Consider the following 12,064-nt stretch of genomic DNA (forward strand, 5'->3'; position numbering starts at 1 on the left):
GGCTGCTGGCATCCTATGAAGTGAGCCCATAAAGATTCAATCCTGGTCTCTATTTACTTGTTCTGGTGTCAGGCAGCGTGAACACCGACTCTTCCAGTTTCACTGTCATTCTTCCACCCTAAGTCCTTCCTTTGTTTCGCTGTCCTCGGCTTCAATGAGCGTCCTCTCTAAATCACCTGGACTCACATTGTGAAATCTTTCCTGCATCGAGTCAAGAAGCCCCTCCCTGCAGGCCGGCCTGAGGCAGTCCCACGCCCGGCCAATCCCTGTCCAGTAGCAGAAGGACAGCCAGAGGGGTGAAGGCGATCAGTTCCATGGAGATGGGAGGAACCGGAATTACTGCGGAGTGTTTGCAAATATGGAATCATAATGCTGTCTTCCTGACACCTATAGAATCTTAGAGACCCAGTTTACCAAGATTCCAATCCATCAGTAAGTCAGTGCACTACGGGAGAATGTGAAGAATAAAGCAGAGGGTTTTACATCTAGAAACTATATGATCGTCCCTGTTACCCCCAGACGGTGACATCCACAGGTCAGGGGTTGGGACAGTGTAGTGCGTTATAGTCGTGTTGAACCCCAACACCTAACACGTTGCCTGTACCATGTGAAAACCAAGGTCCTAATGAACTAATAAACAAAATATGATATGTAAATACAATGGAATATTATTCAGCCTTAAAAAGGGAGAAAATTCTGACATGCTATACCATGGATGAACCTTAAAGACATCTGGTAAGTGAAACGCGTCACAAGAAGACAAATACTGTGTAACTCTGTATGAGGTATCCGGGGAGTCAAACTCGCTGAGCCCGAGGGCAGACGGTGTTAGACAAGATCAGGGTGGAGGGAAATGGGGAGTTGTTGTTTTGTGGGTACAGAATTGAAGCTTTGCTTGTTCTGGAGATTGCTTGCACAGCAATGTGATATACGTAATACTACCAAACTGTAGGCTTAAAGATGATCCAGGTGGTAAGTTTATCTTATGTGTATTTTACCACAATTTTTAAAAATGAACTCCCTCCAAGACTTCACACAGCATAGGCCCTGATGATACCTCAGAACTGCTCTCCTCTCTTGTTCTCTCTCTCCTCCAGCCACACGGGCCTCCTTGCTGTTCGATGAACTTGCCAAGCTCATTCCTGCCACAGGACCTTTGCACATGCTGTCCCCTCTGCCTAGGATAGTATTCATGGCCAAATCCTTCTTGCCAGTTGGGACACAGCTCTGCCTGGGGCCACCTCGCTGGAAGGAGGGAGAGTCTGGCGTGGACCCCAGTGCTTGCTCTTGACCATCCCTGTTACGTTCTTGCTGAGACTCTTGCAGCTGGTACAAAGTTCAATGGTGGGTATGATCTTTGTTGACCCCAACAGAAGTAGAATAAATGAACATACAATGCAGGTGAGACCAGTGGCTGCTGGCTTGACTCCAGAATAGGTAAGCGGTGCAGGGGCTGTTTATTTAAAACAAAATCCTACATGTGAAACCAATACAAAGTAAACCTGAAAGAAAAAAAGGCAAAATTCTGGGGAAGAAAAGTTTACCTCCCTTCTTCCCTCCCTCCCCCTACTCTGCTCATCACTCCTTGCAAGCTTCCTTCCGTCCATCCTTCCTTCTGCCTTTCCATCCATCTATGCATTCTTTCTTCCTTCTTCCTGCCTTTCCTTTTCACTTTCAGACATCAACCTCTTCCTCCTCCTCCTTCTATTCCTTCCTTTATTTCCACCCATCCTTCCAACCACCATCCCTCCTACCTCGCTGCTTCCCTTCCCGCCTTCTTCCCATTTCTACCTCCTTTTACATATCTTTCTGCCTGTCCTTCCTTCTGGCCCCCTTTCTTCCATCTGTCTGCCTTTCCTTGCTCCATCCATCCATCCATCCACCCATCCATCCTTCATGCCTTTCATCTGTCTTGTCTTCCTTCCATGCATTTTATGCATCTTTCTTCTTTCCCTCTTTTTTCTTTCATCCATCTTTTCTCCCTTCCACCTGTTCATGCATCTCCCCTTCTTCCTTTCTTCCACTCCTCACTTCTCCCTTCCTCCCAGAAACAAAAGGGCAGGGCTCTGGTTGCCAGCACTGTCTCTGCTATGGAAGGCCTGGGCATTGCTATGGCTCAAATGCGTATTTTGTGGCAAAGAGTCCAAATTCTTCTTAACCTAATCAAAGTTAAGTGACTTGTCTAAAGTCATATTGCAATGAGTCAAGTGCTATTAAAATACCCTTAATAACATATACTGTATATTGAGCAATGATGTACCAAGCTTATTTAAAAACCTCTGAAGTCCTAGCCAGAACTTGCTCAGTGGGGACAAGCTAGTTTTCACAGCGATCTATTGTTTAGTTCCTTGTACAATGGAATCGTTTTCTTGATACGACCACATTAAGGTGGCATGTGCATGAAACTGTTACTGCGAACAGAAAGTCTGAGCTGACTTAGAGAGCAGGAGTGCTGCTGCTTGATGTCTCGGACCTGCAGAGAGACGGTATCCTCTTCATGCACCTGAAGAAGTGGCACGTGTGTCCCTGCACCCTTCAATTTACAGGTTAAGGTGGCTGACGTGGGTGACAGTGACCACGAGGTAGCAGAGAAATATGGCTTTGGACTTTTGGAGGTGCAAGTGGGAATATGCAAAAGAAAATACATAATTTTAGAAGATACTTTCACAACATATTTGGCAATAAAGGCCACTGAATATTTAATCCATGATCTGCCAATCAGTTTACAGAATGATTATCCTGGTTTGACCTTGGCCGACATTAACTAGTTTAAGAAAGGTCTGGGAGTTGCAGAAGAGCACGTCTACCTGAAACAGAGATAACACAAAACATCGCATAGCCAAATCATTCTCACAAGAATCATAAATGTGTCTGAGCTCAAGTCATACTCACATTTTCCAGGACAAAATTAATTGGGAGGCACCAGCAAAGCAACCAGTAGTCTGCTGCCACCAACACTGATTTTTCCCGTATCAGGGCACGCTCCAGCCCCGATTAGCCGTGTGTGGCCTCTAGGTGATGTACGAGATCATCACATAAAATGGAGCTGCTTTTAGTTACCTCCTGTGCCGATACTTACACAACTGATAGGACGGTTTCCAGGGAGCTAGGCCACATAGTCCCACAGATTCTAGGTTTGATTCTCTGGGTAGTTCCACATGGACTAGATAAAACCCGCGAAAGCATTCCATAGGTAAGGACTCTCCCAATAGTAACTGCCATTAGTGTATTTGGTCTTCATTAGATATTCACAAGGGAAATTAACAAAGATAACTTTCTCCCTTTCCAGGCCATCCCCCACTGAAAGGAAATAATAGCAATTGGAAGGAACATTGTTTCTCTTCCCCAAATTGTCTAGGTGGAGTTTTGGGCGCAGCTTGTAAATCAGCAGGCATGCAGTTCCCTCCCAGCATTGCTCATTAGTTAGTGCCAGATTTCAGGGGGAAATATGCTTATAAACAGCATGGTCACAATCCTCTCCGGAATCATAAGCCACTTTATGAGCATGCTTCCGTTTTGCTATCCTCTCCCGTATTTCCATTTATAACCTGTTTGACCTACATCCTTCCCCCAGTGACGGAGCCAGCTCAGATGTACTGCTCCCCCTAGAGGTGGGGTCAAGGAGGCGCATGCACATGGCCGTGCCCAAAGTTAGCCCTAACTTTGCTACCTGTAGTCATAAACCAGCGTAAGGTGCCATTAGGAATATACACTGCCAGGTTTAATGGTATGGATTTTGAATATTTTGAATGATATTAACTTCCTTGGTACAAATTTAGGCACGGAACCATGGGATCAGATAAGAAACACTGTGCGAAGTGTGAAAGATATTATGTAAGTTACTCTGAGTTGTATAATTGCTTTCTCCCTTTGCCTCTCAATTCCATCTGCAGAACCTAAAACACTTTACAATAGAGCCCCCACTTGCCATCACATTCGATCAGAGGACACAATTTAAACTGTCACCCAAACTTGAAATGTTTTCAACAGCCCATTCCTATTTTCAGGGAGATCACTGCCGTCGAGGGTGATGCTGATGTGGTATATCCGTGTAATATTATGTTTCTCTGTCTATTTCTGTACTCAGCATGTCCAGTTCTGTCTGCTAGTGTACCTCTGAGAGCACATGGGAAACCCCAAAACCTTACGGTCTTCAGGTCGTGCTTGGGAAATGTCAGCCAACACTTCGAGTCTATCAGAGCTCAGCGGGGCTCTTGATCAGGCTGGACCTTAGGCAGTTCCCCTGTTCTTTCATTGTTGCAGGGAGGGGGGTGAGTGGGGGCTCGGTTTGGGGGTGGTAACTCCAGGTTTCTGATCCGGATACCTTATGATAGGTGAAGCAAAGCACGCATACACACACACACGACACTATTTTCATGTTGGCAAAAATGTTTACAAATCTGTGAAATGCCTTCAATCTGCTCCAACCCCTCCAGACTTGTTTGCTGACCTCCTGCTGTGCGCAAGGCTTCCTTCCTGTCCACTCAACAGGAGACCCTCCAGCAGCCCAACCCAGACCACCTGGGATCCCTTTCACCCCTCTCTGTAAGCCCCTCCTGCCTCTACGGACTCTTCTGAGTAGAACTGCCTGCCCTTGGGCACCTACGCGAGCTATTGGGGAAGTACAGGAGTGTTTGACAACCAAACCCCACTTACTGCTCCACTCCAAGGTACCTGGCAACCACGAACAGGTGCAGAAGTCTGACTGTTCTGTTTCCTGGCCTGGAGGAGATTAGCTCTTAAACATAATTTACCTCCAAGTTCTCCCACAGCTGTCAGGGCAAAGCTCCCCATTGGACTTTGCTTGAAATCACACCACAAACAGCAATTAACTCGAAATGGGTCATAGACTAAATATAAAAGCTAAAATAAAACCTCAAAAGGAATACATAGAAGAAAATCACTGTGAATTTGGGTTCAGGAAAGAGTTCTAAGACACTACAGCAAAAGCACAATACATAAAAAAGTAATAAATTGCACTTCATTCAAATTAAGTACTTTTTTGCATCAAAAACCACCATTAAGAAAATGAAAAGCCATTTACTAGCAAAAAATACTTGCAGATCAAATATCCAATAAAAAAGTTGTATTCACAATAGCTAAAGAACTCCCTTAACTCAATAAAAAGAAGCAACATAATTTTTTAAATCAGTAAAACACCTGGATAGATATTTTACCAAAGAAGACTAGTATATGGTTTGTTTGCAAGCAGGTAAGAAGGTGCTCAATGTCATTAACTATTAGGGAAATGCAAATAAACAACAACAAGATCAAAAAAACAAGATAACCCTTTACACAAACTAGTGGATTCTGTTCAAAAAGACAAGGCCAGGGCGGCTGAGAATGTGGAGACACTGGACCGTCTGGCACTGCTGGTGGGAAGGTGAAGTGATACAGCCACCGTGGAAAACACGTGGACAGTTTCTTAAAAGCCAAACATTAGCTACCACAGGACCCAGCAATACCACACCAGAAATCTGTTCAAGAGAAACAAAAACAGGTGCACACAGGACTTGTTCACAGATATTCATGGCAGCATTAACCACAACAGCCACAAAAACAAAACCCGGAAACAACCCAAACGCCCGTCAGCTGGCGCGTGGGTTAGCAAAGTGCTGCGTCTGTGCAATGGAATATATTCAGCAATACAGAGCAGCGAAATCTGATGCAGGCTACAGCGTGGATAAACCTCAAAAACGTTATGCTAAGTGAAGGAAGCCAGTCACAAAATACTCATATAGTGTGGTATCCGATTTATATGGAACGTCTAAAAAAGACAAATTCATCGAGACGAAGAGCAGATTAACGTCTCCCCCGCTGCAGGAGGGGGCGGGAGGGCCTCCGGGAAACTGAGGGAAACGTTCTGAAACGGGGTTATGTACTAGTTCACCAACTCGGTCATTCAAACGTAAGTTTACAACGGTTAGCTTTTATTGTATGTGAATTTAATCTTTTTACAAGGGGCGACAGTCCCAGACCAAAGGGCCTGGAGTCCTGAGATCCTGCGGTGAACACCGTGCGCGGAGGTGCTGCGGCCGGGAGGCAGGGCGGGCGGTGACCTGGAGCCGGTGTGAGGGAGCCCGGTGCCCGCGCGTTCGGCCTCCGGGCCTGGCAGGTCCCCTGGAATCCAGGGGGCGGACGGCGTCGCTGGGAGAAACTCAGCGGAGCTTCCGGGACCTTAAGGAGAAGGGCGGGGAGGAACCCAGGGCTGCAGGGCACGAAAAACCACCTAGACGGGCAGGTTTCGTCCCTGGGTGGGCTCGAACCCCAACCTTGCGGTCAACAGCCCATCCGTCCGACCGAGTGCGGCGCGGAGACCGTGGGCGTGAGCCACGTGCTCACTTCCCGGGAACAGCGCGCACTCCCGCCTCCTCCGGCCCCGCGGGGCAGGCTCGGGTTCCTCTGGCACGTCCAGCCCCGCCCGCGCCTGGGACCTTCAGTCGCGCGGTCGGGCGCGTCCCGGCGCCGACGCCGAGCGCGAACCCGAGCGAGCCGGGAATCCGAGGCGCACGCCGGGCCCACCGCCTCCCCGCCAGCTCCTCGCCGCAGCGAAAGGCGCCCCCGTGCGGCGGAAGCCCGCAGCCTCTCGCGCAGAGGTCACTCGCCTCCCGCTCCCGGCCGGCGTTCCGGGACGCGGTGCGAGGACGCGAACCGCGGGGCCCCGCCGCGCCGCCCTCGGGCCCCCCGAGGAGGGTCCGTCGGGCCGGCCGGGTTTGCTCAGCCCCACGCCCCCCGACGGGCCCGCAGTCTACTAGGCGCGCCCAGTAAATGCTCCGTGAAGGACGCTTGTGCCCCAGGGGTGGGGGTGCGGGGCGGATGAACCAAAAAATCTACTGGAGACCTTCTGTAATAGAGGAACCTATATTTTTCAAATCAGCTGTTCTTAAAAAGTTTGATTGTAGCAGCTGATTTGGAACCGGATAAGTACTGTAGAAACGTCCGGGGCCCCACCCCCTCCCCCAGCCCGGGGCTGCGGGGAGGGGCGTGACTTGGGAAAGCAGAAGAGGCGAGGGTGGGGGAACCTGAAGTGCGAGGGGAACTTCGGCTCGAATCATAACCGAGACCGGGTTCCCGGTGCCTCCGCACAGCCGGCAGCACCATGTGGTTCTACCTTTTGAACTTGGCGGGCGGGGCGGTGGTCGAGGTGGCATCAAATGTGGGGGCCGCGGCCCAGGGCGCCTGGAGGACAAATTCAGAGGCGGCTGAGACTCTGCCCGAGGCCCCAGAGCCGGGCGTCAGCAGCCCGGAGGTGAGAGCCTGTGGCTCCGTTAACCTCTCCTGTGGTCTAAATGGGGTCTTTGGGACTGTCTGATTTTTGTTGTTTTCGGACCCGCGCTTTTCTGGTCCCTCGGGCCTGCAGCTCCCCAGCCCAGCGCAGTCTCTGCGGGGGCCTCCAGAGGTCACCCTGGGCCTTCCACTTGGGACTCGGTCTGCAAAGAACCGGGACTCCCGCCGACTGCCACTTCCCTGGCTTAAGCAGCTCGTGCTGATCAAAATGACTCCCCACCTGAGGCAGGACACTCCTGGCCCTGGCCCTGGCCCTGGCCCGGTAGCTGTTGACTGGGGCACCATACGGATGTGCTAAGGTTGCAAGTTCGATCCCCAGTCAGGGCACATATAAAAATCAAACAATGCGCAAATAGGTTGAATAACAAATCAATGTCTCCTTCTGTCTCTCTCCTTTTCTCTCTCTAAAAATTAAAAAAAAAATTAAGGGAAACTCCTGTTTGCCACTGCTCATCTCTGACCCAAGAAATTTAGGGGTGGCACATTGCCACGCACAGAATTCTATACCGGGTTAAAATTCATATATTTCAAGAAAGACAAGTACCCTATGATTTCACTCATATGTAGCATCTAAGGAACGAAATTAACAAGCAAGATGAGACAGACTTATAGAGAGCAGGCTGACAGCTGGGGAAGGGGTGTGGAGGGGACGAGCAAAAAGGAAAAAAATTCATGAGCACTGACAGCAGCGTGGAGATGGGGGGAGGAAGGGCTTAGGGAATAAATGGTGATGAAGGGAGAGTGGACTTGGGGTGGGGAACACACAATACAGTGTACAGATGATGTGTTGTTAACCAGTGTCACCCCAATACATTCAATTACATGGAAAATATATTTCAAAATTTAAGGTTGCAAGGGAAGGACCACAGCGCCCCCTCGTGGCCTCCTGGGCCCTTAGTTACTCTAGGGACATCCAAAGAAAACCACCTCTCTGCCCCATTTTGACCTAGCTTTAAGTTCAAGGCTAGTGGGATCCCAGGTGTACCAAGTCTGCCACCACCTTCCCTTCCTCCACCATGAGCTTTTGGCCTTGGATGAGACCTCTACAATCAAAGTCAGCCTTTGGAGGAAAAAAAAAATAAAACCCGTATCTGCAAAACAAAACAACTGGTCCCCAATGGAGCACTTCTAGGGGTCAAACTTGGGTTTGTCTTGATTGGCTGTTCTAGATTATGTCTCGAGGTAGTGTCTTAAATTTTGCTAAACTGTTGAAATTCGAAAAGGTTTTTTTAGTTCCCATACTTGTCATCTGAGTTAATTTGCTGTGGTAGTCAGAATAAATGCACACCCCCATCCCTTCCCCCTGTTCTGGGGGGACCTGTGACTATGTTGTTCCATAGCAAAAGGGACTTTGCAGATGTGATTATGTTCATTAAAGGCCTTGGAATGAGGAGAAGATCCTGGATTGTCCCGTGGGCCCCTTGTAATTATAAGGGGCCTTGAAAATGGAAGAGGCAGAAAAGGTCAGAACGATGCCATGTGAGGACTCTGCCTGCTGTGGCTAGTTTTGGAGCTGGGACAGGGGCCACCAGCCAGGCATTGTGGGCAGCTTCTGGAAGCTGGCGAAGGCCAAGAAACAGATGATCTCAGGGAGCTCCCGGAAGGCTTGAAGGCAGTGCTGCTAACACCTTGATTTCAGTCCAGTGAGATCCTCGTTAGACTCCTCACCTACAGAACTGCAAGATAATAAATCTGTCTTCTTTTAAGCCACTAAGTGTACGGGAACATGTTATGACAGCATCGGAAAACCAAGGCAAGTGTCTAGCTCAAGTGCCTTAGCAGGAGTAAGACCTGGGGGATATATAAACCCTGTGCAAATTCTGCAGGTTGTGTTCCGTCTTAGGCTGACAGGTCAAGATGTATCTTTACATAGTTTAAATGTTACATTAGGTATCTATCATTTTTTTTCCATTCTTTTCTATAGAACTCTCAGCCAAGTCTCCTCACAGGGCTCAACATGGTTCTAATTTGAATTGAATTAAGGCAAATCAGAAGTCACGGGTGGTCACACCGACTGATTTTTAAGAGTGAGCTCTATTCCTGTCACATGGAAACACTATAATTTACAAAAAGTTAAATATTGGAGACTCCTCCTCTCAGAGATATACTATTGCAACTATTTTTAAGGCAGAGCTACTTTTTGACATTTTGCTTTCCCAAAAGTTAGTTTGTGACAGATCTTGGCCAGATCTGAGATTTATATGTCACATGTTTTCATAAATACATTCCTTACAAGCAGCATTTGAGTTCTCCATGGATTACTGGTCATATCATCAATGCCTGCCAGCCCTGGCACAGGGATGAAGGAGGAATTGCCGGGATGCTGGAATAACCACAGGGCAAGCGGTCCTCAGACTTCGCTACTTTAACGGTTGTGCTGACTCTTCACCCATTTCGCTGAACCTGCCGGCGAGCTCCTCTGTGCTGGCAGCCAAAGGCACTCGTGGAAATGCTTACCCTGGGTGTGAACACCGATGGTGAGGTCACACCAGCTGCTATGGAAGTAAGGCGTGTTTGTAGCTCAGGCATGAGTGTGTTGACGGATGTTTTAATTTTTTAACTTTCTAGAAAATAATTGTGGAGTGGTAGCTTTATTGGATATAAGGACTTTCCTCAAAGAATATTTTAAGGTCTTTATGTCAACATTTATGGAACTTACTTTTTAAAAAAATGACTTTAGTGAAAGAGGAGGAGAGGGAGAGAAAGAGTGATTTGCCGTTCCCCCTATTTATGCATTCACCGGTTGACTCTGATCCGGGATCAAACCCGCAACCGTGGTGTGTTAGAGATGACGCTCTCACCAACTGAGCTACCCAGTCAGTGGGACTTGCATACTTTTTTAACGCAATGTTGTTCAAGTAAAATAAAGTACTGATAGCTTTGAGTCAACATTATAAAACAATGTTTCTTGAACTGTGGTCTACAGTCTACCGGCACTAGAATCACCTGGGGTGCTTCTGTAACAAATGCAGAGCCCAGGGCCCCACGCCACCAACCGTATCGGGTCTGGAGCCCAGGAAGCGGCTTCGATAACCCCCACAGCGGACTGTAAGCACCCTGAAGGTAAGGGCTGCTCTTGACATTCTCAGACTGAGGATTCTTACAAAATGACAAAGAGGGAGAACATTTTGCTTTTGAACTTAGACCGCAGATACGAGGCTGTGTGCGTCTCAAGGGCAGGGTGCCCTTCCTGTCCTCTCACACCCAGCCTGGAGACTGCACAGACACTGGAGACAAAGTAGGCGAAGAAAAACTGTTTATTTCTTTATGCACATTTGCCCTAATAGCCACCAGAAGAAAAAGGTTTCATTTCCTCTCACAGACCCTGCCCACCAGCTGTGTCGGCCTTCCACGTATCGCTACAGCAACATATATAAATATATATCATACATCTGTACACACATACACACCTTCTAAAGCACTGGGAAGACAGAGACGAGTTTAGCACAACTGGGGTCTGTCACATGCCACCTAAAAATGATCACCGGTTTGCTTCACGTGGGACCTGCCATGGGCTTGCTCTCGCCCTCAGTCCCAGCTCCCCGGAGAGAGGTTAGGGTGGTGAAACGGGACGGCGGATTAGAGTGAAGCTGGTGCTTTTTCATAAAGGAACAGAAACAGGAGGTGCTAGGCTAAGCGTGAGATGGTGTCCGGGCAGCCGCCCCTTTCGCCGTGGGGATTCGAAGACCTCAGGCGCTGCTGCGTGGGCGGACGCCCGCCTGGGGCCCAGCTGAGCTGACCCGGGTCCGGAGGGGTCCGTGAGCGGCGCTGGCGGAGCCCCACCGCCCAGCAGGACCCCGCTGCCCAGTCGTGTGCTTTTAGAACTGCCGAGGAGCTCGGCTTGGGACCACGTGCCCCATTTGTGGGGAGCAGGGTCCCCTTTCCCCTGAGTTGACCATCTGAGGGTAGTTGCTGAGGTGAAAAATGTGCTGTTGCTGGTTCCCCTGCCGCTGGGGCGGTTAGAAGCAGCGCCACGAGGCCCTGGGCAGACTGGGCGTGTTTGGCTTAGTGCTGAGCCGCGGACATGGCGGACGTGTTCGGTAAGGGCAGGAGAGGCGCTCTGCCTGTCGCCCTGCCCCGGCTCCCCTAGACCCCCAGCGGGGGTGCAGGTGTAGGGCCGAGATCTCAGCAGATGGGTAGCTGCGCAAAAGGGGGGCAGGCCCACCCCTCCTGCTGCTTTAAGGACCTCTGGTGGCTTCGCTTCTTGCAAGGCTCCTGGAAGGCAAGGGTCACGAGACTGGAGTGCACGGCAGAGCCCTTAGGGATTTCACCTGGAGCGAAAACAGAACAAAGTAACTGCCCATTATCAGGCCCTATCAGCAGGTGGCGCCCTGAGGCTGCCGTGAGGGCTGAGTGGGGACAGCACCAGGAGCACAATGACAGCCCGTTAAGTGGATGAGCTTTGGGGACGCTTTGTGGCCAGGGGGCCACTGCCCCCACCAGGTCAGAGGAAAGCTTCCCACCTCCTGGTGTGGTGACATGCCTGCCCAGAGCTGCTGCACCCTGGTGGCCAGACCCTACCACCCCCTCCTCAGGGGCCAGCTCACTCTCCAGTTCATTTTGGAGCAAAGTGATGACTCTTGTGACCTCCCAGGAAAAGAAGTGCTTAGTATGACACATGCAGGCGTAGGAAAGGAGGGCATTGTGCAGGACAGTCCCCCTGTTATGTCCCGTGTACTCAACACGGAGAAAAAGGGACCGCGTCAGCAGGGGACCTCAGCAATCATTTAGGTCTAGTGCCACCTCTTACAGACCAGGGGCAGCAGGCTCAGAGACT

General features: G+C 49.7%; 1 protein-coding gene across 16 annotated transcripts in view; it reads right to left on the minus strand.

The window, feature by feature from the left end:
• Positions 1-10,526: 10,526 nt before the first annotated feature.
• The window catches only part of LOC123833467 (phosphodiesterase 4D interacting protein), a 202,492-nt gene continuing 200,954 nt past the window's right edge, over positions 10,527-12,064 (minus strand). For 10 of the 16 annotated variants that reach the window (XM_045861699.1, XM_045861697.1, XM_045861703.1 and 7 more), the window contains one exon: positions 10,527-11,558. In XM_045861699.1, the coding sequence (XP_045717655.1) occupies positions 11,413-11,558 (146 nt within the window). In that variant the 3' untranslated portion in view covers positions 10,527-11,412. The remainder of the gene's footprint in view (positions 11,559-12,064) is intronic. The other 6 variants (XM_045861704.1, XM_045861702.1, XM_045861700.1 and 3 more) reach the window with 2 other exon arrangements.

This window comes from Phyllostomus hastatus, unplaced genomic scaffold (assembly GCF_019186645.2).
Source record: "Phyllostomus hastatus isolate PE091 unplaced genomic scaffold, TTU_PhHast_1.1 phas_scaffold_216, whole genome shotgun sequence".
NCBI classification, from domain to species: Eukaryota; Metazoa; Chordata; class Mammalia; order Chiroptera; family Phyllostomidae; genus Phyllostomus; species Phyllostomus hastatus.